The sequence below is a fragment of the Gadus chalcogrammus genome, chromosome 1, assembly GCF_026213295.1.
Source record: "Gadus chalcogrammus isolate NIFS_2021 chromosome 1, NIFS_Gcha_1.0, whole genome shotgun sequence".
NCBI classification, from domain to species: Eukaryota; Metazoa; Chordata; class Actinopteri; order Gadiformes; family Gadidae; genus Gadus; species Gadus chalcogrammus.
This window is the reverse complement of record NC_079412.1, coordinates 6,041,806-6,064,576: the sequence shown is the minus strand read 5'-3', so window position 1 is coordinate 6,064,576 and position 22,771 is coordinate 6,041,806. Positions and strand designations below refer to the sequence as shown.

The window sequence follows — 22,771 nt, the reverse complement described above, 5'->3', positions numbered from 1 at the left end:
ATGCTAGATCTTAAAATCATATATTGAGAGAAGAGTTGTGAGAAATATTTTATTTCAAAAATAATTATAAAAATATAAATAATAAAAATAACATAAGAACAATATAATATAAACATAACAGAACAATAACAAATTAACAGTTAACAGTAGAACAGTGACATCAGCCTAGTTCTTTCCCTGGAGAGATTGTCACCACCACTAGCTAATAAGCTTAAACAGGTTCCAAATTAAGGGTGAAATTAGAAGTGTCAAATATGACCTTACGAATTTTGAATTTAACGTACTCCAGTACTTCAGGTGGCAATCTCTCCAGGGAAGGAACTAGGCCCATGACAAAGTGCTCATTCCCAGAGAGCGGGGTAGGGGTAGGCACAGCATTTTGCCTCTGCAGGGCCTGGAGGATGGCTCCCTGCATATTTGTGTTCCCCTCTGGTACCCTGGCTCTCTTCCTCTTCGTCCCTGTATGGAATGTAAAACACCATAATTTGTAAGTTGCAATACTTCACAAGTGAAAAGCCTGTTGAACATGCATGTGTGTTTGGTTTGAAGTGTTGTAACTTTAACTTAGTAGTAATTAGGGCTTTCAAATGAACGCGTTAATTTCGATTAATTAATCAGGGGAGGATCAAGAAGTTACGAGAGAGAGAGAAGGGAGAGAAACAAACGGTAGGCTATACAGCTGTTTATAAACAGGCATAAAAGTGTCGTATAGGTATGCGATTAATTTAGATGAATCACAGATTCATCTAGATGAATCACAGTAATCACAGAGCCTGTAATTAATTTGATCAATTTTTTAAATTGCTTGACGGCCCTAGTAGTAATCCATAAACCGTCTTCTTATCAGTTAAAGCTTAAACGGTTAGCCATAAACATAGTTGAACCCCTGAAATTAATGCTATACATCTTTGTCCTGTACATACCGCTCTGTGGTCTTGGGGCAGGGCCAGCCTCAGGGACAGGTACACAGGAAGGGCCAGCGGCAGGGACAGGGACAGGGGCAGGAGCAGGAGCAGCATCAGCGTCCTCTGGGTCTGACTCACTGCTGGGCTGGTCTATGTTATTGAGAAAGAAGACTTGTTTTTTTTTGCTTGGATGATATATGCATGATCTATACAGGGACGCTGGAAGTAATTCACAGTTGGGGGGGCTGAGAAACGTTCCGATGACGTCATAATGCGAAAGGTCAAACATAAATAAATAACGTTCTCGATAGGGTGTTACACTTGGTTATTTATATGCCTAGTAATCATGTGATAAAGGCTATAATGAGATGTCATCACAACCAACCTGTATTAGACCAGAGGTTTTAGAAATACACCATAAGGCCAACTTGTGAATGTGCTTCATTGAATCACACATGAAATGCAAGTATTTCTCAGAATATGTCTTCAATTAAGACCTCAAATATTTAATGACACGCACAAGGTACTGATATTATGCATTAGACAGTGTTATGAACAAGTAACATAGCCTAGATGAGGCTAACTGATTTGATAGTTTTAACAAACTTAACGTTAAGAAAAAAAACTCCTTCCTCCAAACTCCGAAGCAATGTACACAAGACGCGTTGTTTTAGCATGTTGTGCCTGTTTTTCTTCAGGTCCCAGGCCATATTAATTTGTTATACTGTAGACTCTAACGGTGAGACCATACTGCTCAGCACGCACGTGTTAGTCACTGCTCACGAGCGCAGCACATTGGGAGTTAGTTATTTATTTTACATTTTACATTACACTCATTTTTGACTGTAAATGTATTCTAAAACACTCAAAGGTTCTGCATTCAATTCACATATTTGTCAAAAGTGTTTAAAGTATATTTAAGGTATCAAAAACTACGTTTTATATGCTTTTTTTTTTTTTTTTTTTAATCGGCCGATTAAATCGTAATGGTAATTTTTCTCTGAAAATAATCGGCATCGGCACTCAAAAATCAATATCGGTCGGGCCCTAATCCAGAATATCCTGGTGCATATGTAGAAGGGCCAGGTGAGTGAGTCTTCTCTGTACGACGGTGTTGCGCAGCCAGGTCTTCAAGCGGCGCAGTGCAGAGAATGACCTCTCTGATGAGGCCACTGAGATGGGCAAGGAAAGAGCGAGATGGAGTAGATTTCCTACGTCCTTGAAAAGACCACTTGTTTGGGCGTGCGTATTTATTTATTTATTTATTTCCACGGGGGTTTTTGCATTTCACATTCAGCCTCTCGCCACCAGGGGGGGCTGCATCCCCCCCAGCCCCCCCACTTCCAGCGTCCATGGATCTATATTACAGCACATTAAAGATAGACAGAATCGTGCCGCACTGTAAACCGTTCCTGTGGCCATAATACAGAAGCTGTACGTGTCTTCACTTGTCAACAAACCTGTATTGTGCGATGGCCCTGCTGCTGCCTCCTCAAGCTCCTCATCTTCTCCTGCCCCTGACAGTGAAGTCTCTGGAGCCCCGTCCTCCTCTACCTCCTCTGCCCCCCGAGGTAAGTTGCTGCTGGTCTCCCTCGGGGTGACAAAGGGGTCGAGGAAGGACAGGACCCCAGCGAATTTCCATCTCTTCACTGTCCCTGCCGCTGACCCGCTCTTTTTTCCCTCTTTTTCCCTCTTTTTCTCTCTCATATACCTGTCCCTGAGCGACTTCCACTTCCTGCGACATACGTCCACTGACAAGAACATATATACATATTAAGTTGTGTAACCTGACAAGCGGGACAGTCTGTTGTAGTAGTATCACTTAATATTACTGCTAACTGGTGCTACCGCTAACCGGCGCTAACTTTTTTCATAGTAGAACACAAGCTGAAGCCAAGCAAAATACACATGCACATTATTCACTGATCTTACCAGGAAAGCCAGTATCCTCGGCCACGTGGACCCACGCCCTCTCTTTTTTGTTCCTGTCCCTGTACAACACCATCGTTGTGTCGTACAGGACAGGACGGCTGCACACTGCTACTATCAGGTTTTGGTCCTCCATTTCTGTTCTGTCCTCTCCGTCTCTCTGCCAGTGACGTCGGGTCAAGCTCAACGCTGATTGGGCAACGCGGCTAATCGTCATGCGTAGGAGCGTAAAAAGTTCAATTTTTTGAACTCCTTGTGTAGGCGCGTGGGTGCGTTAGGTGCGTATATACGCAGCTCATACGCGGCTACAATGTTGCTTTAGCGCATGTAACGCATCTACGCAGCTCATACGCGCGTAAACCAATGGTTCCCTATGGAAAAGTTGCCGATTTTATACGCGTCTTACGCGGGTAACGCGTTTGGTGTGTTCCCACCTTAAGTAAAAGGGTTCCTTGAAGTCTGGGGCGGCCAGGGACGCGGCACTATACATGCTTTGTTTTAGTCTGGTAAATGCCTCTTCCGCCTCAGGGGTCCATTCCAAGATGGCTTTTCGGTGTCCTGCTTTGGTGATAAACTGTCGCAGAATAGGTAGGCGCATTGAAAAAAGTCTGGTGACAGAAATTTCCTTGGTTTGAATAAAAATGGGTTGCGAGTGCGACATAATGACATGGTAAATGTGGGTCCCAAGGCCAGACCTGTTGAGAACCACTGGTATAAACAATATTTAAAGAGTAAATTGTTAATTATAAAGTGGCTAAGTACCAGAAATGTAATGTAAACAAAGGGAAAGTGTCCCAGTGATCAAGTATATATATTTGTATATATAACTTTATTTATCTAGCACTTTTCATACACAAGGCAGACTCAAAGTGCTTCACATATAAACATTGTCATAAAAATAAAATAAAATAATAGATAAGTAAAAGAAAACATATGCAAAGAAATTAGTAAAATAGAAAGTTAAAAAGGGCATTTTAGTATTAAAATAGAAAATAAAGGCAAAGTTAGAAAAGCTTTTTAGAAAGTGCCATGTTTTTAAGATTTGGCAGAAAGCTAAAGCAAACATAAAAGTCTTCAGTCTTGTTTTAAAGGTGCTCAGAGTTGGGGCAAGTCTTAAATCCTCAGGGAGTTTATTCTAGCTATTTGTTGCATAGTAACTAAATCCTGCTTTCCCATGTTTCGTGTTTACTCTGGGGATAATTAACAGATTGGTCTCAGAGGATCTTAGTGGTCTAGAAGGCTTATGTAGTGGAAGCATATCAGTTAAATATTTTGGGCCTAAACCATGTAGGGATTTATAGTTTATTATATAGGTTATTATGTATAGTTATATCAACAGTAAAGATGACAGCGCCTTCTCCATTTATGCAGACTGTCTATGATTGTTGACACTGTCACGAAAATAAGCATGTAAGCTGTATATCCGCACATTGCCACAAGGGAGTAGGAACAAATATATAAGCTGTAATAACTGCTCATGGCCACAAGATGGCAGCATATTCACACATGAGGAAGCCGGAGGCGGGCTCTCAGATCATAGCCACCAGAGCATATACGACGTCATATAGGCCACGCCTACTCTGTATAGGAGCAGGTGCGCCCCAGGGAAGACAGAAACACACGGTACACCGCAAAAAAAGGCCCTTCTAGAAATAATCCTAATATTCCTAAATCTAGCCAAATGATCTTGTATTGAGCGAAAAAATCTGTCAATGGGCTAAGCAAAATGTACTAGGTTAGAAATCTTAAAACTACAGTCTAGCCACTGGAAAATCATAATGTGCCATAAAACTAGACAAATAGGCTAGAATTTGAGCAAACTGAGCTTACTACAAGCAATACAATCATATTTATGCAAGACAGAGTAACTTAAAATTAGTAATTTAGTCTTTTAATTAGCTGACTATTAGACTTTATGTCTTGAAATAAGATTATTATTCTAATAATTGAGCTGACTTTAAGAATTAATACCTTTAAAACAAGACACAATATCTTAAAACAGCACAATAAAAATAAGTTCATTTGTCTCAAATTAAGGCACCAGAAGCATCTTGTTTTTAGCATTTTGTTTATTAAGAGATTTGAGAAAATATGCAGCTATTCAAACAATGTAAAAACTAAAATAATAAAAACACAACAAAACACTTCCAGCTGCTGTTTTGAATTTGACAGAAACAAACATGTCATTAACACGGGTCTTCCTCAAACAGTAACATATTCAATGAAGGACCTCAGCAAACACGTGGCTAACATGGGCCTGACTCTCAAACTGAGTTGTTTTTTTAGTTAGAGATATCAATAGTCAATCACTCAATGAAGGACCTCCACTCGGCAATGGCTTTTTTGTAGGAAGCAGTTAAATCTCGGTCATGGAGGGAGTCCTGGAGAACCTCAGTTTGCAATACTGAGAGCAGCGTGGCAATGAACTTTGGATAAGGGAGGTGCAGGCAATAGTAATACCCCAAGAGGTAGAGCAGGCCTTCATGAAACTTCTTCCTGTCAAAGGTGGTCACTGGTGTGTTTCCAATGGCGATCATGCAGTTATCCTCATAGACGAGCAAAACTGGACAGGACAGGGGTCGCTGGCGCAAGTATGCATCAGGGTCTTCTGAAGCCTAGATGACAAGAGTGGAAGTTTAGGAAATCACAAGAAACAAAAACCTTGTCCTGGACTGGGATACATCCAAAAAAACACAACAATTAGGTCACTGACAACACTACCTTTTTGTATAAATGACAGAGGCTTACCACAAAATAGAACAGAAAAAATAAATACTTGCTCCCAGCTTCTTTGGTGGCATAGTGCTGGATGGGAAGAGCAGTGGCAGGGTTCTGAACACAGCAGTGGCATGTTCCACTATTTTGAAAGAAAGCACAAAACAAGGTGGTATGAGTAACCACTCATCATGAGATCTCAAAATATAAACTTGGACAAATCAAGGTACTGTATACAGTGACCTCACCTCCATCCAACGTTTTAGGGGGTCTCATCACTTTCTTCATCACCCCATAAAATTGGACCTTTGAATAAAAGTCGTCCCATCTCTTCCTCATCTCCGAGATGTAGTGGGCATTGTTTGGCTGTATTATCCTTTGCAACTCATCTAGGACCTGAAAGACATTCAAAAACAGGTGTAAATTACTTTCATTGCCAGTACGTCCAACACGTTGATGACTGATGGGGCGCATTGGTGGTGGCGCCGGTTGTTGAGGAGTCGGTCTAGTGGTTCGAGCCCTGCTCTCTCTGACCTCACCGACGTGTCCTTGAGCAAGACACTGAACCCCAAACTGCTCCCGATGTGCAGGTTGGCACCTTGCATGGTAGCCTCCGCCATCGGTGTGTGAGTGATTGACTGATTGAATGAATGGGTGAATGTGAAGTATGTCATTGTAAAGCAATGTAGCTTGAATGTAATTCTCCCTTGTAAGTCGCTTTGGATAAAAGCGTCTGCTAAATGACTAAATGTAAATGTTCAATTAAGACCTAATGGTTAAAGGCCCCTAACGGCCCCAAATCGTGTACTGAAAGCTACAAAAAGGTCGGGACTGGTTAAGAGAGGATTTGCTTACATGATCCAAGTCTTTGAAACAGGAATATGCCTCCAGAATCTTGCTGGGTCGGTCTTGCTCTCTAAGAGTGTCAGAGGTTATAAAGCGTCTTCTCGCCTGAAACTCCAAGTTCAGCAAATGGGTTACTGAAGCTTTGTTTGGCTTCTTGGACCGGCACATCTCTTGCAGTGTCTTGAAGTGCCTTGCCTGGCTTTTCTGGCTGTCCAAGACGTCACCCAAACCACCTAAAGGAATAATAATTTAAAAAAGGGTTAGAGGTGTAAAGAAATATTAGGTTTCCAAATTAAGTAGGAGGTTATTAGGATTTTTTTTTTCTACAGTATTGCATTGTTAGAATACTAACAGGCCACTTACCCATGGCCCGTTTTATTTTGTTTGTATATTGAGCATAGCAATCTCTCCCACACATCTCAGTAATCAAAAATGCATCACGACAACTTGAGACTAGCTGTTACTTCCCACAAAAACTCATGTAAAGAGAGTGTATTACGTTTGATACATACATTCATCACTGCTATCCAGGTGTTGCACTGGGGTGCTGGCTCTGACTGGGGACTGCTCAAGAATGACCGTAGAAGCACTTGAATCCCCGTCGTAGTCACTTGTAGTTATTTCCCCAACATCACGCCGTTGTTTCTTTGCAGTAGGAGTGCCCTTCTTGGGGCTTCTTACATTCGATAGCCTCTTCATGAGCTTTTTGGCAACATGCCCCTGCCATAAAAACAGTAAAGATTAAAATATGACAAATTACAATGTTTTCACAATAACAATAAAAACACAAGCAAAAGGGAGATACAAATTCTTACCCAGTCTTTTAGCATTGGATAATATTCCACCAATCGCTTTGCCATGGCATTGACCTCTGGTCTTGTGGGGTATCTGGCATCTTTTGTGGCTCTTGCAATTGAGATCATATTACACATAGTGTTTCTAATGAGCCGGCAGAAGAGCTCCTTAGATAAATCCACGATGTTCTCTGTCCCCAACCGTTTATGCTCGAAGTAGGAGCGTCGCACCTGTTCAAGTTCACTGTCTGTGTAAACTACGTATTCTGGGCTGGACATAACCACGAACTTGGAGGGGTTGGGCTCTTCTTGTGAAGGACCACTGCCTCCAGTCGCTGATGGTTGTGGTAGTTCAGCAGCAGTCTCCACCTAAAATACATTCACATTTACATATTTCATAGGATAACTTTCCGTCATAAATATATTCCCACAGAATGAGTTTTTCGCTCTGTAATAATCATATAGCCCAGCCAAAATGTAAAGCCCATACAACATGAGACCCCTGTGCAATAACAATAAACTGTTATATAACTGCCCACGAAGAACAGAGATCATGCTGAATTTTGTTTAAATATGGACTTACACTATTGTTACACTGACTGGTCAAGCCTTTTTTTAACCAAAGAATGAGCTTTGGCTAAAATAAATACAATTTTAAAATGAAAATATTTGTAAATTGATGCTATCACATAGACCTGTGGATGCACTTACATTTTATCATTATCTTAACTTAATGTGCATAATATGGAACAATTTAACGTTTCATCTTTATTCACAACAAGCCATATAGCCCGCCGCCTGTGAACATTTTCAGGACCATGAAACAGATCCTTGATGTCATCTCGAGTAAGTGAAGGCAATAACTTCTCCAATCTTGGCAGCTATATGTTAAGGATGTAGAGAACGTTGGAACCCAAGCGCAGGCACAGACAGAGACGGGGTAAAGGGAACGGGGTTCATTGAAAGGCAGGCGGGTAGTCGGACAGGCGAGGGGGTCAGATAACAGGCGGGCAGTCAGGCAGGCAGGGGCTTGGCGGTAGGCGGGTGGTCAGGCAGGCGGGGATTCGGCAACGGGCAGGCAATTAGGTAGACAGGGGCTCGGCGGTAGGTGGGTAGTCAGGCAGGCAGGAGGTCGTCAACAGGAGGTCAGGGTGACGGATGGAGAACTACAAACGGAGGGCAAAGGGTTACTGGAGGGCAGAGGGAACGAGCTAGACAAGTTGATCGAAGATCGCGAACAGGTGTGCAGAGGAGGTGAGTCCCAGTGGCACCGGGCGGCCACTAGATGGGGGTGTTGGACCGTGTGACAGGCCGTGGCGTGACACTATAGAAAGAAATACAGTCAGTGCCGAGACACTGAGCTTATCACAGACTTAATTCAGCCATATATATATATATATATATATATATATACATATATATATATATATATATATATATATATATATATATATACATATATATATATATATATATATATATATATATATATACATATATATATATATATATATATATATATATATATATATATATATATATATATATATATATATATATATATATATATCCTACTTTGATTTTTCCACCAGGGGTCGGCGGTTCTACTCACTTAAGACATATATATATACACACATATATATATATATACATATATATATATACATATACATATACATATACACATATACATATATATATATATATATATATATATATATATATATATATATATATATATATATATATATATATGTCTTAAGACCCATGTCTTAAGTGAGTAGAACCGCCGACCCCTGGTGGAAAAATCAAAGTAGGCTACAGTAGTGCTATGCATATTTCAACTTGCCAAGGCGGATGACTTCACCGGATGGACAGAGGGATTTTTTATGAATGGGATTTTCTTTTCATAGTCAGCACAGCTTGTAGTACCAATAAAATTCAAGTTACCAGCATTGTTAACAATTACTGCAAAATAACGTTTGTGCAAAGACACAAAACATCATGTTGTACTAGCCTGATAGTTAGCTAAGGTCCAACTGTCCTGAAAACTTAGCACTAAAGTTTCAGTTAGCTAACAGCTTATCAATTCCTTAGTTAAACTTCATGCACTTTTGCAAAAATAGTATCAAAATACTTAATGTTTGATAATAAAATGCACAATATTAACTGTAGATAGATGCATAAGGATATTTACGACGCTGAAGTTGGCATCCGATTCGCAGCATCCGATTCGGCAATTGCTGGTCCACCTTAAAACGGTCGTGATTGAAAACGATAGTTATGTTATTATAACTCTAGTTCTATGATTGTAGGCGTAGCCGTCTAGGCTTCGCCTTATAGAGTGGCGAAGTCACGCCCCTTCCGGTAGAGCTCATGGGACCTATGAGATCGAAAAAATATGAATGGGTGTCAATGGTCCCGGTCTTTATATGCCCTGGATTACACATATGTTGTTTGTGGATTTAAATGGTAATTTTTCATGCAAAGAGTTCAACCGTTTATTGTGCAATTGTTCAGATAAAGGCTGTAGAGAAAACACAACGAGAAAGACTACACGGCTCGTATGTGACGTCACGCCCCCTGCGACTGGCGTGGAGAAGACCGACAATCTTCCCATCGGCATAACTGAAACTCTGCACGTGCCCCGAATTATGATGGTTTTCACCTCTTTCGATGCTTTTATCCTCCCCTTGGAAACAGCGGTGAAGTGGGGCAGAGAGATCGCCATCTCTGTGCCGAGTTCCAAGTGCGGGTGTTGTGACGTATATCATATGCGTCGAGAGCAGCGAAGAGCTGTAGTTCACAAAGCGGCCTCACATAAAACCTAAAATTATCAATCTTCTTCACGATAATTTTTAGTTTTCTTTGCATGAAAAATTATCATTCAAATCCACAAACAACATATGTGTAATCCAGGTCATATAAAGACTCGGACCAGAAAATAATTATTTTCTCTCCATTGACACCCATTCATATTTTTCGATCTCATAGGTCCCATGAGCTCTACCGGAAGAGGCGTGACTTCGCCACTCTATGGGCTTGTCCCGTGCGCGCACTTGTGCGTGCTGAAAATTCTAACTATGCACCTATCAGCGTGGGCACCGCCCACATTTCCCCACGGTATCGTGTCTATATAATGCGGTGTATACCGTCGCTCATCCTCCATGCTTTTCTTTCAGCATTTGGAGGGTACAGCAGGTGGGAAACTAGACGGCTACGCCTACAATCATAGAACTAGAGTTATAATAACATAACTATCGTTCTATTTCATGTAGGCTACTTCGTCTAGGCTTCGCCTTATGGGCTAAGGTGAAGCTGCGAGCGGAGCCCGATCAATGTACTCCTGCTGGACCCCAGTCAAAACGACCTAAGTCACCAGAGCACATTAAGACTCAAAAAGCCAAGGAAGTGTAAAACACAACAGCTTAATAAAAAACGAATTCCTCCTAGATCAAGCAAGGCAATGATCAAGGGAGAAAAAAGTGAGTCTGTAAAGACTCCGGCTCTAATCCGTGTTTCATGGAACCCATGAAAAGGAAAAGGAAAAGAAAAACCAGAGCAACACGGTTTCCATTAGGTCCGCTACCACCGGGGGCGGAGCTACGGAATCCGGCTCTCCAATAAGGGGACTCTCTCGGCCGTTTCTTATTTGAAGAAAACGGCGGGAGTGCCACACTGGCAAACAAAACCACCTGACAATTGGCGAGCCAATAGAAAACCCCCCTAGCCTGTTTTTAATTTGAAAAAAGGTGGGAGAGTAAGACTGGTAATCAAGTCCAACTCGCCAGCCGGCGAGGGGAAATCCAACCACGCCGCTTTAAAGAACATGTCTATATTCCTAAGCCGTAAAAGGGGTCCCGGACTCCAGCACAGAGTTGCAGAGTGAGCCCCTGGACATGTCTAACATGTAAAAACTGACAAAGCTATAACACACAAACAACTGTTGTGTGGAGCGGAACGCGGTCGAGCGATTCACGTACATAGCCAACGCCCGAACCGGGCACAGGAGATGCCTCCGCCTCACTAGAATGAGGCGGGGGGTGAAAAGCCTTAAGCACAATATCCCTCGACCGAAAATAACTATTAATGTTCTTCGGGAGGAACGCAGGATTAGGTCTGAGCAACGCGAAGGAGCTGTCCTCGTTTAGCAACAAGCAACTCGGGCTGACAGACAGAGCGGTAAGCTCACCGGCCCGCTTAGCAGAAACCAAGGCCAACAAGAGCGCCGTCTTAAATGACAGGGTATCCAAAGGGGCCTGAGAAAGAGGCTCGAAAGGATCCCTGGACAATCCGCGCAACACGGTGGGGAGATCCCAGCGTGGTGTAAGCACGCGTGAAACAGGCCTAACCCGTCTAGCCCCACGCAAGAATCTCTCGACCAGTGGATGGCTGAAGATCGGTCCACCATCACAGCCTGCATGGCCAGCCGAAACGGCTGCCGCATAGACCTTGATAGTGGAGAAGGCCAAACCTTTTTCCAATAAGTTTTGCCGAAACGAAGGCACGCTTCCCACCTCGCATTGAGATGGGACAGCGTGGTTCCTCTCACACCAATTAGAGAAGGCGCACCACTTCGTCGCATAGAGGGAAGAAGTAGAAGGCGCACGAGCACTCTGAATAGTGTTGATAACTGTCTCAGGCCAACCTTTGCCCTGCAGGATCAACCTCTCAGGAGCCAAACCAACAGCCGTCCCGAGACATCGGGCGGGTGGTGCACCGTCCCGTGGGCCTGTGAAAGCGCATCCGGCCTGAATGGTACTGGCCACGGCGCCGACTGCGGCCAGCTCTGGAAACCACAGAGCTGAACGGTTCTCCGGGGCCACTAATATCAGGGACAGTCTCTCCTGTCTGACCCGTTCCAGAAGAGGAAGGATCAGCTGGAGCGGGGGAAACGCATACAAGAGAGCCCGCGGCCAAGGTGTGTGTGCCAACGCATCTACCCCCAACGGGGGAAGATCCCGAGGGCTGTGGGAGAACCACCACCTGCAGTGCGTGTTCTCCCTGGACGCGAAGATGTCCACCTGCGCTGTCCCGAACCTCTGCCAGATCAGTCTGACAATGTCGGGATGTAACCGCCACTCGTCTCGGCGGGGACCGCCTCGAGACATGAGGTCCGCCCCAAAGTTCTGGGCCGCCCGCGAAATGAGACTCTCAGACTGAGGAGATACTGATGAGCCCAAAGCCAGAGCTCGACCGCCTTTCGGTGGAGAGCAGGGGAGCAGACTCCCCCCTGTCTGTTGATGTACGCCGCCGCCGACACGCTGTTTGTCCTGATCAGAACGTGGCGGCCGCGCACCAGGTGAAAGAAATGCAACAGCACTTTTCTCACAGCGTCGAGCTCCAACACATTTATGTGTGCTGTAGGGGGCGTGCGCCAGTCGTCTCCGACCGAGTGAGAGAGGCACGTTCCTCCCCAACCTGTCAACGAGGCGTCCGTGAAGACCGATACGTAGGACGCCACCCTGCCCAGGGGAACACCCCTGAGAAGGGGGGAGGGTCTTTTATAATATTCCAGGTCTGGCGACACCGAACGGGGAACGAGGAGCACCCTGAGCTTGTGTCGCCTGCGGTCCAACCGTTGGCGAGCAAACCACCGCTGGAGTCTGCGCATAAAAAGCAGACCCAGGGGGACCACGGGGTGGGCAGCTGCCATCAGCCCTAACAGGCGCATGGTGGACAGTGCGGTCACGTTTCAGCGAACGCGAAAACGGGAGAGCGCCGACAGGATGGCGTCTCGCCGAGGAGGCGAAAGCATCGCAGTCATGGTGGCTGAGTCTAGGCAAAGCCCCAAGTAGACTGTCTGCCGGCTGGGGAGCAGGGAGCTCTTCTCCCAGTTGATGGCAAAACCCAGGAAGGAGAGATGGTTTATCACCAACATGGAGTCCCTTCTCGCGGTCTCTTCTGAGTTGCTCAGAATAAGCAGGTCGTCTAGGTAGAAGAGAATCCTCTTTCCCTGACACCTGAGCGGTTCCAACGCCGTCTCCACACACTTCGAGAAATGCGCGGAGCCAGGGAATAGCCGAACGGCAGACACTGGTACTCGTACGCCATCCCCATAAAGGCAAAGCGGAGAAACTTCCTGTGCGCCTGCCGAACAGGGACATGGAAGTAAGCATCCTTGAGATCCAGGGATTTGAACCAATCGCCCTCTCTCACACACCGGAACAACGCTCCGACAGTGAGCATTCTGAACTTCCTCGTGGCAACGAATCTGTTGAACACGCGAAGATCCAGAATATGTCTCTTTTCCCCTGACTTCTTGGAAACCAGGAAGTATCGGGAATAAAACCCTAGGTGAGACTCTTGGGGGGGAACGACAGTGATGGCCCCCTTTACCAAGAGACGTGCCACCTCTGCTGCCAGAGCCGTGCTCGCAGCCGGGTCCCGTAGCGTGGTCTCCACCAACCCCATAAAGGGTGGGGGACGACGCTTGAACTGTATGGGATGGCCCCATCTCAACGTGGTGTCCAACCACGATGGCAGAACGCACCGCTCTTGCCAACACGCATAGCGGTCGGAGAGAGGGCGAGCCGACAGCTGAGGTAGACCGTCCAGGAATAACCCGTATTCCTCTGCCCCTACCGCCTCCACACTGCGTGTGAACCAAGGGGGGCTTCCCATGAAAGGGAGGAGGCTCAGCGAGCGTAGGAGACGTATCAGAACCAGCCGCTGTAAAAACAACGAGCTGTCTAGACGTCGCACTCGTGCCCGCTGAACAGGGAGCGAGCCGTCCGGCCGCCGCACCTGTGCGCATGCGCTGTCCGCAGGCTGTAGCCACAGCGCGCGGACCCGTCTCCTCACCTCCCACAAACTGTTGAAGGGAGGTAGAGGGGATAATGTGGGGAACCAGGAGACCGGTACAAGTGGCCGTATCCACGGGCTTGTGCAACGAGTCTCTGATCCGTCCACGAGGCTCCAAGGGACGCCGCTTCTTAGAAGCAGGTGAACCAGAGGCCATGTGAACACGCCGTCCGACCGCCACCCTACAGCCACCGGGCTGAGAGGGGGAAAGAGGCAACATGGAGGAACTCACCACAAGCGTAGGACGCAGGTGGCCTGAGGAATATCGCTCTTTAGGTACCATGTACTGCCGTTCGGCCGAACGGTCTTTACTTTTTTCTTTAATAGGGAAAGAAAAAGTAGGAGCAAGCTTCCGGAACTTCCCGGTCCGTGGCGCTGCTCTCCCCGTCTGCGGCGGCTGCGGCTGCTGCTGCTGCTGCACCGGGGCTGGAGTCGGAGGCAGCCCCCTGGAACGCTGGGACCGGCCTGGACCCTGCCATCTCGCGGCTTCCTCCGGGCCGTAGGCCTCCCTGTCAGCCGACAACGAGACCATGGCAGAGGAGAGCAGGGCGATGTTGTTGACCGCCGCCGCGGATTGAGAGGCACAAACGAACACCATGTCCGTTAGGCCGACAATCTGCTTCTGGAGGCGGTCGGGGGGCAGCGGCTTTTCGTTAGGGCGCCATGTGGCGCCCGGACAGAGAAGCACTGCCAGGAGAGGCTCCAGGCGAGGGATCCCCCTCGCCTGAGTATCAGCTCACCCCTCCACGTTGGTGAAATCCGTGTAGGATCTTACCGGAGCCTTCAGGGTCGAAGGGTCCCCACCTGCAGCAGTAAACAAGTGCTGCACAGGCGGGAACAAGGGGCACTGGGTAACCCGCCGGGAAGAAGATGGGGTGCGAAAGCACTCGCCCTGCATATCGTCAGATACGGGGGCAAGAGGCGGGGCCGGCATGGGAATCCCTTTGATGGGCGCTGCCTCACCCATGATCACCCGGAAGAGATCGGTCATCTGGCACGGACCCTCGTGTTGTACGACGGTGGCGGTTGTAACCCGAGAGCGGGAAAAACCGGACGCCGAGTCGCCGAAGACGTCCTCCATGGAGGCGTCGATGATGCCATCGTCGTCGTCAGGGCCGGCCCTGAACAGGTCGATGGCGTCAGCCAGTTCCACCGCAGGGGAAAAGAAGAGATGCCTGGAGAGGATCCCCTCTTCAGGCAGCTCCCGGCAGGCGACACAGGAGACGGGGGCCGCCATAGTAGCCGCGGCGTGGTCGGCGCCGAGGCACCGAAAGCACGCCAAGTGCCCGTCACCCGGTGCCAGGGAGGCGGGACAGGAGGCGCATAGGGGTCCTGAAAAGGACCTAGCTCCAGGAGCGCTCTCAGGTGGCCCTGAAAAGGGCCGTTTGTCTGCAGCCTCGCCCGAGCCGCTGCCACCGGCTTGGGAGATCCGTGTTGAAGTTTTCATCTTCTTAAAGTAGTTCTCAATTTCTCGCTGATTAGCACAAGTGCTGAAAGAAAAGGGAGGATGAGTGACGGTTTACACCGCCTTATATAGACACGATACCGTGGGGAAATGTGGGCGGTTCCCACGCTGATAGGTGCATAGTTTGAATTTTCAAGCCCATAAGGCGAAGCCTAGACGGCGTAGCCTACATGAAATAGAACAACGTTCTCTAGCAACTTAGTAACCTAATCAAGGATCTGCCAGGACGTCAACAGTTTTACCATACGAACGAACTTGGTGAAAACGATATGCGAGATAGTTGCTGTGCGATTGGATGTATTAACTGCCGAGGAGTGAAGCCGGGGTTATGATTTTACCGGATCCCATCCAAAAAGCAGAAAAACTGAATTATTGTCTATAAGATTAGAATTCCCAATAAGTAATATATATTGTTTAATTGCACATTATAATTACAATTATTTCAAAATGATGACTAAACGATCCTAAGCAGTTTTATTTCAGAGTGCAGAAAAAAGCTCCGCTGCGCTGGAACTTCAGAAATGCTTGAGAAAATGTAACTTGTGTGGACGCTACCGCATTACTTGGTCAATAAAAGAGCTACTGAAAAGTTATTTGATTCAGAAAAAGGCTATTTGTTGATCGTTTTGCGGGAAGCTAGATAGTACTTACTCAACTTTGCTTTGATTATGATGATATTCCTATTTTTCACCTCCCATACGACAACGTTGTTAATCAACCCACTCTTGAGAAAAAGTTAGCTATCCGTACTTTTGTAGGCTTTCATTTTTTGTGCGGTATAAGGTGACGGATTCTCTATAAGATAAATGTAAATATCTCCAAACTCCACGTCTGGTCGAGACGTTGCCAACTTCAAAGCAATGAACACATCAGCGGGTGCTGTGTATGGATCACAAGTTCAGAGTATGTTTATCTTTTCTTGATATCTAATTTGAACATTTATGGTCTAAATAGTTGATTGATTGTAGTATTGGAAATCTGCAAGGCTGCAATTCCCCTGGCTGGCCGCTGTTCGTCGCCCTTTTGTCGGCGTCTGTTGCCCTCCAGGTAGCCATGGTCGTCACGTGACTGCTAAGTATGTATTGGGCTATTTTTAATCACGCACCGGCTCGCTATTCTCTTAAAGACACGCACACGCACGCGCACACACACACCAGCAGTGCAGGGCAATACATTTGACCTTTGAGATTCTTCAGTTCAATTAAATTTACATTTCTGCATTTAGCAATGCCTGGCGCTTTCCATTCAGGTGTCACTTTATTTGTTTCCAACCATTTACATTTTCTTAAAGGTTGGGTACGCGATTTGCGAAACGCCAGCAGATTTTGAAAATACACAACTCAAATGGTCCTACCCCCTCTCCTTCAACGCTGGCTCTGACTGACTCCACCCATTCCAAGTACCTGGACGCGCAATCATGCACGAGCGCGAACAGAGATGCGCAAGAGCGAGCCAGGGCCCCGTTTCCCGAAAGCATCGTTGGACGGCTGCATGCTTCAGCGTTGGTGTTACGTTGTTGCGCAAAATTTACTCAAAGCAATTCATGCTCCCTTTTAGGTTGCGCGTGTTGCGCGTGTTGCCAAGCAATTTACCGCCAGAACAGTAGGTGGAGTAATATGTGGAGGAAAGTTTTTCGTTGAAGACGACCTCGAGAATGACGTCTTTGTCTGTGGGAGTCGTTGGTTTGTTTATGTGCCAGATCGTGTTCTCCCCATACACAGTGAATGATGGCAACAGACAGAGGAACAGGGGTGATGAAGTTGTTGATCATTGGGGTTGTATAAATGTGCATATCTCTCTACATTTTAAAACGACATAATGTGTTGGCAGCAAAGTTAACTTCACTTCAGGTTAATGCTTTTGTATATGAGCCTGCCGGGTGATACTCCAGACAGGAAGTAGTAACCAGACCAGCAAACCAATCACAGCCTTGCAGGCTGGGCGGCTCGCGTAAAAGCTTACGTAAAAAATGACGCAAGTCTAGAAAAATCGCCCGACGCACGCAAGACGTGAGAAGTCGCGCAAGGGGGGCGCAAGGGCGCGCAAGGGCCTCTTGCGCTTGCGCTTACGCTTACGTAACCGAGCATAAACCAGCCTAAAGGATAGATATGCACAACCTGAAGTGAAGTTAACTTTGCTGCCAACACATTATGTCGTTTTAAAATGTAGAGAGATATGCACATATAGCGAGCATAAACCAGCCTTAAAGGCTGGTTTATGCTCGGTTACGTAAGCGTAAGCGCAAGCGCAAGAGGCCCTTGCGCGCCCTTGCGCCCCCCTTGCGCGACTTCTCACGTCTTGCGTGCGTCGGGCGATTTTTCTAGACTTGCGTCATTTTTTACGTAAGCTTTTACGCGAGCCGCCCAGCCTGCAAGGCTGTGATTGGTTTGCTGGTCTGGTTGCTACTTCCTGTCTGGAGTATCACCCGGCAGGCTCATATACAAAAGCATTAACCTGAAGTGAAGTTAACTTTGCTGCCAACACATTATGTCGTTTTAAAATGTAGAGAGATATGCACATTTATACAACCCCAATGATCAACAACTTCATCACCCCTGTTCCTCTGTCTGTTGCCATCATTCACTGTGTATGGGGGGAACACGTAGGTACGGGCGGGGTCCAACCAGGGGTCCCACCAGGGTTCTAGCAGAGTGAATGTGGTGGTGCAGCATGGTGACCCTTCTCAGACACCATACAGTCTAACAGATCAGGGCCCCGTTTCCCGAAAGCGTCGTTAGCCTAAGTGGATCGTGAAGTGCGTCGTAAGGGCATCGTAGAGTTTTCACCGCGTTTCCCGAAAGCATCGTGGGGAACGAACGTCTTGAAAACGCTCGTAGCTAACGAGTACTCCAGGGGTGCTCGTAGGACTCTAAGAGCATCGTCAGCTATAGCCTCAGTGGCGACACCATCGGACATTCCGTCTATTGGATGCGTTTTATTAAAACGCATTGCGCCTTTATGTTCTTAGTTTGGTAATTAATAAAGATTATTAATTTATAAAGATGTTAAAATGGCCAAAATAAAACGGGACAGTCCAGAAAATGTTTGCGCAGGCAGGGCACTCAAAATGTGTGAGAGAAAGTGGGGGGATTTGTGCAGACTGACATAGGCTACTCATAAAACGTAGCATAAAATAATGTAAAAAATTAAATTAAATTAAAAAAAATTAAAATAAAGAAATAAAATGAATTATAAAAAACAAGCAAAGGAGCAGGCAAAAGGCTGGGATATGGTGGGGATTGGTCACGTTGACGGGAATGTTTAGTGACATGTGGGAGGGTGGAGGGGGTTAAAAAAAAGTCTCAATCACTCTTCGACGCGCATGAAAACCAGCCGCGTAGTTATGAGGGAGGCCGTCCTCACACCGATCTTCCTCGTCGTCATCGTCCTCAGCGTCCTCCGGTTCAAGCAATGCCACCCCAGCCTTAGCTGCAATGTTGTGCAACATAGCCGTCACACATATCACGGCGCATGACTTGGCCGGCGAAAACTGGAGCCCTCCGCCTGACTTGTGAAGGCATCTAATATAGCGCAACTTCCACCTCCCGATCGTGCGCTCAACGATGCACCGGGCCAGACGGTGGGCTTCGTTGTATTCCTCATCAATACATACCTTACCCTATTTCCGGAGGGGCTTTTATAGCCAATCAAATTATCAATCAAGGAAACCCTTATGCGGAATCAGATTAAGTCGGCTCTCTTTGCTGCGCAAAGCATGTTTCAGAAATCAGCCCATTAAGATAAATGTAGTTGTCACACAAGCAATTTTTAATTTTTTGTCATATGGAATTATTTCAGGGGGGAAAATGCCGTGAAACGCACAGTGCATTCAGGATTAGGACTGATATATGTCGGTTTAAGCCTAATCAATTGTGTTTTAATGTCTTGCTATAGCATTCATCTAATTGCAGTCTATTTTTTTCGGAGGCTACTCTGCTGTTGTCCTTGATGGGGATTTATTTGAACCCTTTTTAACACAATTTTCCTGCGACATTCCTGCGTCTCCCCCTCCTACGGAGCCCATTTCAGCACCGTGTCAGTAGACAGTTACAATCCTACGACGTCGTGAGTGCAGCGAATGCGCGTTCACGTTAAGAGGAGTTTCGGGAAACGCTCCAAAGAACTTGACGATGGATCGCAAGATCCATCGTGAGAATGATCGTACGAGCGTGGATCCATCGTTATCGGGAAACGGGGCCCAGGCTAGCGTAGGTTTTCGTTTAACAACATGGCACTACATTCAGCTGTAAATTGCACCCAGTACCGCGGGAAGTAGGGGTTTTGGGGGTGCTGCAACACCCCCTGTCCGAGGCCCTGTCTTATCACAGAAAACGATCATTTCTAAAAACTCCGGCCAAAGTGGAGATTTCTGAAAACGCCGGTTATGTGTTGTCGTATCAACGGGGAGAAACGGGATTTTAGGTTCTGAAGCGTCACATTATGCACCAGGAAATGCTTAACGTCATGTGAGCGTCCGCTGTACCGTATTGGTCCGAATATAAACACAAACCCCATTGTAATACGACCTATATTTGGAAAAAAGATTTGAAGACCAGATCTTGATTTCATGAATAAATAAATTGTATTAATTGAAATAATATACGAAAATAAAAAGGCATAGAATAAAACACTGCACCACTAAACAGTAGTGCAAATAGGCCGTACTGATGTGTACACCAAAGACTTCCTGACACTCCTCTGCCCCGCTGTGTTCGCTCTGGCTGTGGTCGCTCCGAACTGTTTCGGCCCGTGGCAAAGCGAGTCATCCTCGCTGCTGTCCAAGGCATGTTGAGACGCAGCATTTATTTAATGCTCATATGTCCTAGTGCTGAAAAAAGGTTATATGAAAAAGTGTGAGGGTAGCGGTGGTGCGCTAAACTTGTTCTGTGAGCAGCTGGATGTGAACCATGGTGTGAAGGAAGTGAACACAACGATCGATTTTCAACTGTGCGCGCATGCACTGGTGTAATTGAGCTGCGCTGCTATATATCTTTTTTATCAATGTGACGAGTTGCGAGTCTAGTGCAGGCCGGGTTTTTTTTCTCCAGCACCCCCTGCTGAGAATACGTTCTCGCGGCTATGGTTGCACCAGATGTTATAAACAATAAACGGTCACATAAATCATTACTATTTTTAGAAAATGTATGTTTGTTCCATATAATTGTATTGGAAGTCCTGGTTTTCACTAGGGTTGCCGCGGTGTGGACATTTTCACACCGAGTAATACACTCGTCTCAACACCGGTATTACCGAGTATAAACGGTATAAACTTTGAAACTAGGTCAACTGCCACACAAGCATCGGTTTTTAGACCCTTCTCGTCCTTCAGTTGCCGCCAACGTTCAAAAGCAGCGCCTAGGATTATTCTTGATTTCAGTTTTTCTCTTTCAGCGTTTTTATCATCAATTACTCTCTGAAAAAGAGTTTTCCTTCTCTTTGCTAGTGGTGGTGGTGGTGGTGGGGATGGTGGCGTCTTGTCTGCCATGGAAATTGTCTTCTACTGCTAGGTCCAAATGTGGATTAACTAGTTCCAGTAGATACCGCAGGATAACAACAAACAGGAGCTTGCTCTGGGTCACGAGCTCTGGGTCACGAGTACTGCACGAAGGGGTCGCGCGCGGGGCGCGGGGGAGGGGGGGAGGGGGAGTGCAGTACGACCGTTTGATTGACGTACTTACTGTCCAATGAAACTCGGTGGCAATGGAAATGATTGGCTGGAGTTTTTCGAGCCCTGCCCGTTCCACAGATGATTGACAAGTTAAATTTTCATGTCAGTACTTCTAACTCAGTGGCTGTAAGCGGGTTATGATAAGGATTTCAAGTAATTTTGCAAAAATGGCCAAAAAAGCGAATCACCTACGCAACCTTTAAATGGTTTCTAACATGTTTACATTGTTATCTCATCATGTTGTCATGGCTACCAGAGAGGACGCTGGCGTTGTTTGTTCGCCGCTTCTCTGATCACGACTTTTTTCGATTTTTGTGACTGATAAAATAGTTTTCCTGTGCTTTTTTTTTCACTTTTATTTTTTCATTTTTAACAAACTATTGTCACGAGCCTTTCCAGTTTTTCGGGACATTGATTTTTAGCCTCACCGACGTTGTTAGTTGGGTAGTTAGGCATCTAGCATTTTTTGACGTCTTCCAACTGTCAATATTGCCTCACCGGGAAAAGAGCCATCTGGTTCCAACAACAACCTATATCGCCTTGCCGGACAACTTTCAGCCACTCGCCTCCCGATCCCTGCTTGTGGGTCCCCCCTCTCTCATCTATTGAGTGGCGGCTAACGCTAGGCTGCTCCGTCGGTCAGACCTGATCACATCGATCCTCCTCACTTTGTATGGTCTCCCCACAGTCAGTCTTTTCCCTGGTCCATCTCCTCCTGTCTTGCCGTGGGTAATCCTGGTCTACACTGCTGTCATCCATCTCTGTGCACCGGGCCCGCGGCTAGCCGCTATCGCTGAGCTGTTGCTCCCTTCGCCCGGCAGCATCATGCTCAGCTATTCGCCTGCACAGCTGTTTGGTATGTTCAACTACTCCCTCCCATCATCCATCTCAGTCATCAAACAACTTGGACTCCTACGTCGTCGCCGTTACATCCACAGGAGCTCCCGCCGTAGATTTGTTTTGTCCCAGCACGGTCTCTGCGTCCCATTCACCCGGTCAACTGCACGCTCCGTCACGCCCCTACCGCGTCATCAGGACTCAGCTGCTTCCGGACCTTTCAACGCTGCCGTTAGACAGCAGCTCACCAGGCAGGTGAGCTCCCCTCTGTCCTCCCGCACAGCTATCCTGACTAACCTCAGACCTCTCCAACCTGCCCTGATCCCACCCCCCTCTGGCTGTGTCAACTTTGCCCTCCTCAACACTCGTTCACTCACCAATAAAGCCCCCATCATACATGAACTCATCCTTGATAATAACCTCGACCTCCTTCTACTTACTGAAACCTGGCAACAACCCAATGAATTTTTCTCCCTCAACCAAGCATCTCCCCCTGGTTTCAGCTACATCGCCAAACCCCGCCCCTCTCGCCGTGGAGGTGGTCTCGCCGTCATACATAAAGAGACCTATTTGATTAAAGAACTCACCCTCCCTTTAGTAATATCATCCTTTGAATTCATTGCTTTTAAAGCCCCCTCCGCCACAACAGTTATCCTCATCTACCGGCCACCCAAACCTAATCCCTCATTCCTCTCTGACTTCACTGAACTCCTCACACTAGCATCAACCCTCTCTCCACGTCTGCTGTTACTTGGTGATTTTAATATCCACATGGACTCCCCCACTTGCAAGCTCTCATTTGAATTCA

At 46.5% G+C, this 22,771-nt stretch overlaps 1 protein-coding gene across 2 annotated transcripts; it reads right to left on the bottom strand.

Annotated features, from left to right (window-relative positions):
- Positions 1-4,933: 4,933 nt before the first annotated feature.
- LOC130391628 (uncharacterized) lies at positions 4,934-9,442 on the bottom strand. 2 transcript variants are annotated; one of them, XM_056601855.1, is made up of 8 exons: positions 9,387-9,442; positions 7,949-8,355; positions 7,211-7,558; positions 6,908-7,115; positions 6,405-6,628; positions 5,798-5,945; positions 5,583-5,691; positions 4,934-5,449 (listed from the first exon to the last, which is right to left on the bottom strand). In XM_056601855.1, the coding sequence occupies exons 3-8, from the start codon at positions 7,466-7,468 to the stop codon at positions 5,368-5,370; spliced, it is 1,029 nt and encodes a 342-aa protein (XP_056457830.1). In that variant the 5' UTR covers positions 7,469-7,558; positions 7,949-8,355; positions 9,387-9,442; the 3' UTR covers positions 4,934-5,367. The 2 variants fall into 2 exon arrangements, with proteins under 2 accessions (XP_056457830.1, XP_056457838.1); XM_056601863.1 differs by having other exon boundaries at positions 7,211-8,355.
- Between the last annotated feature and the right edge of the window lie 13,329 nt (positions 9,443-22,771).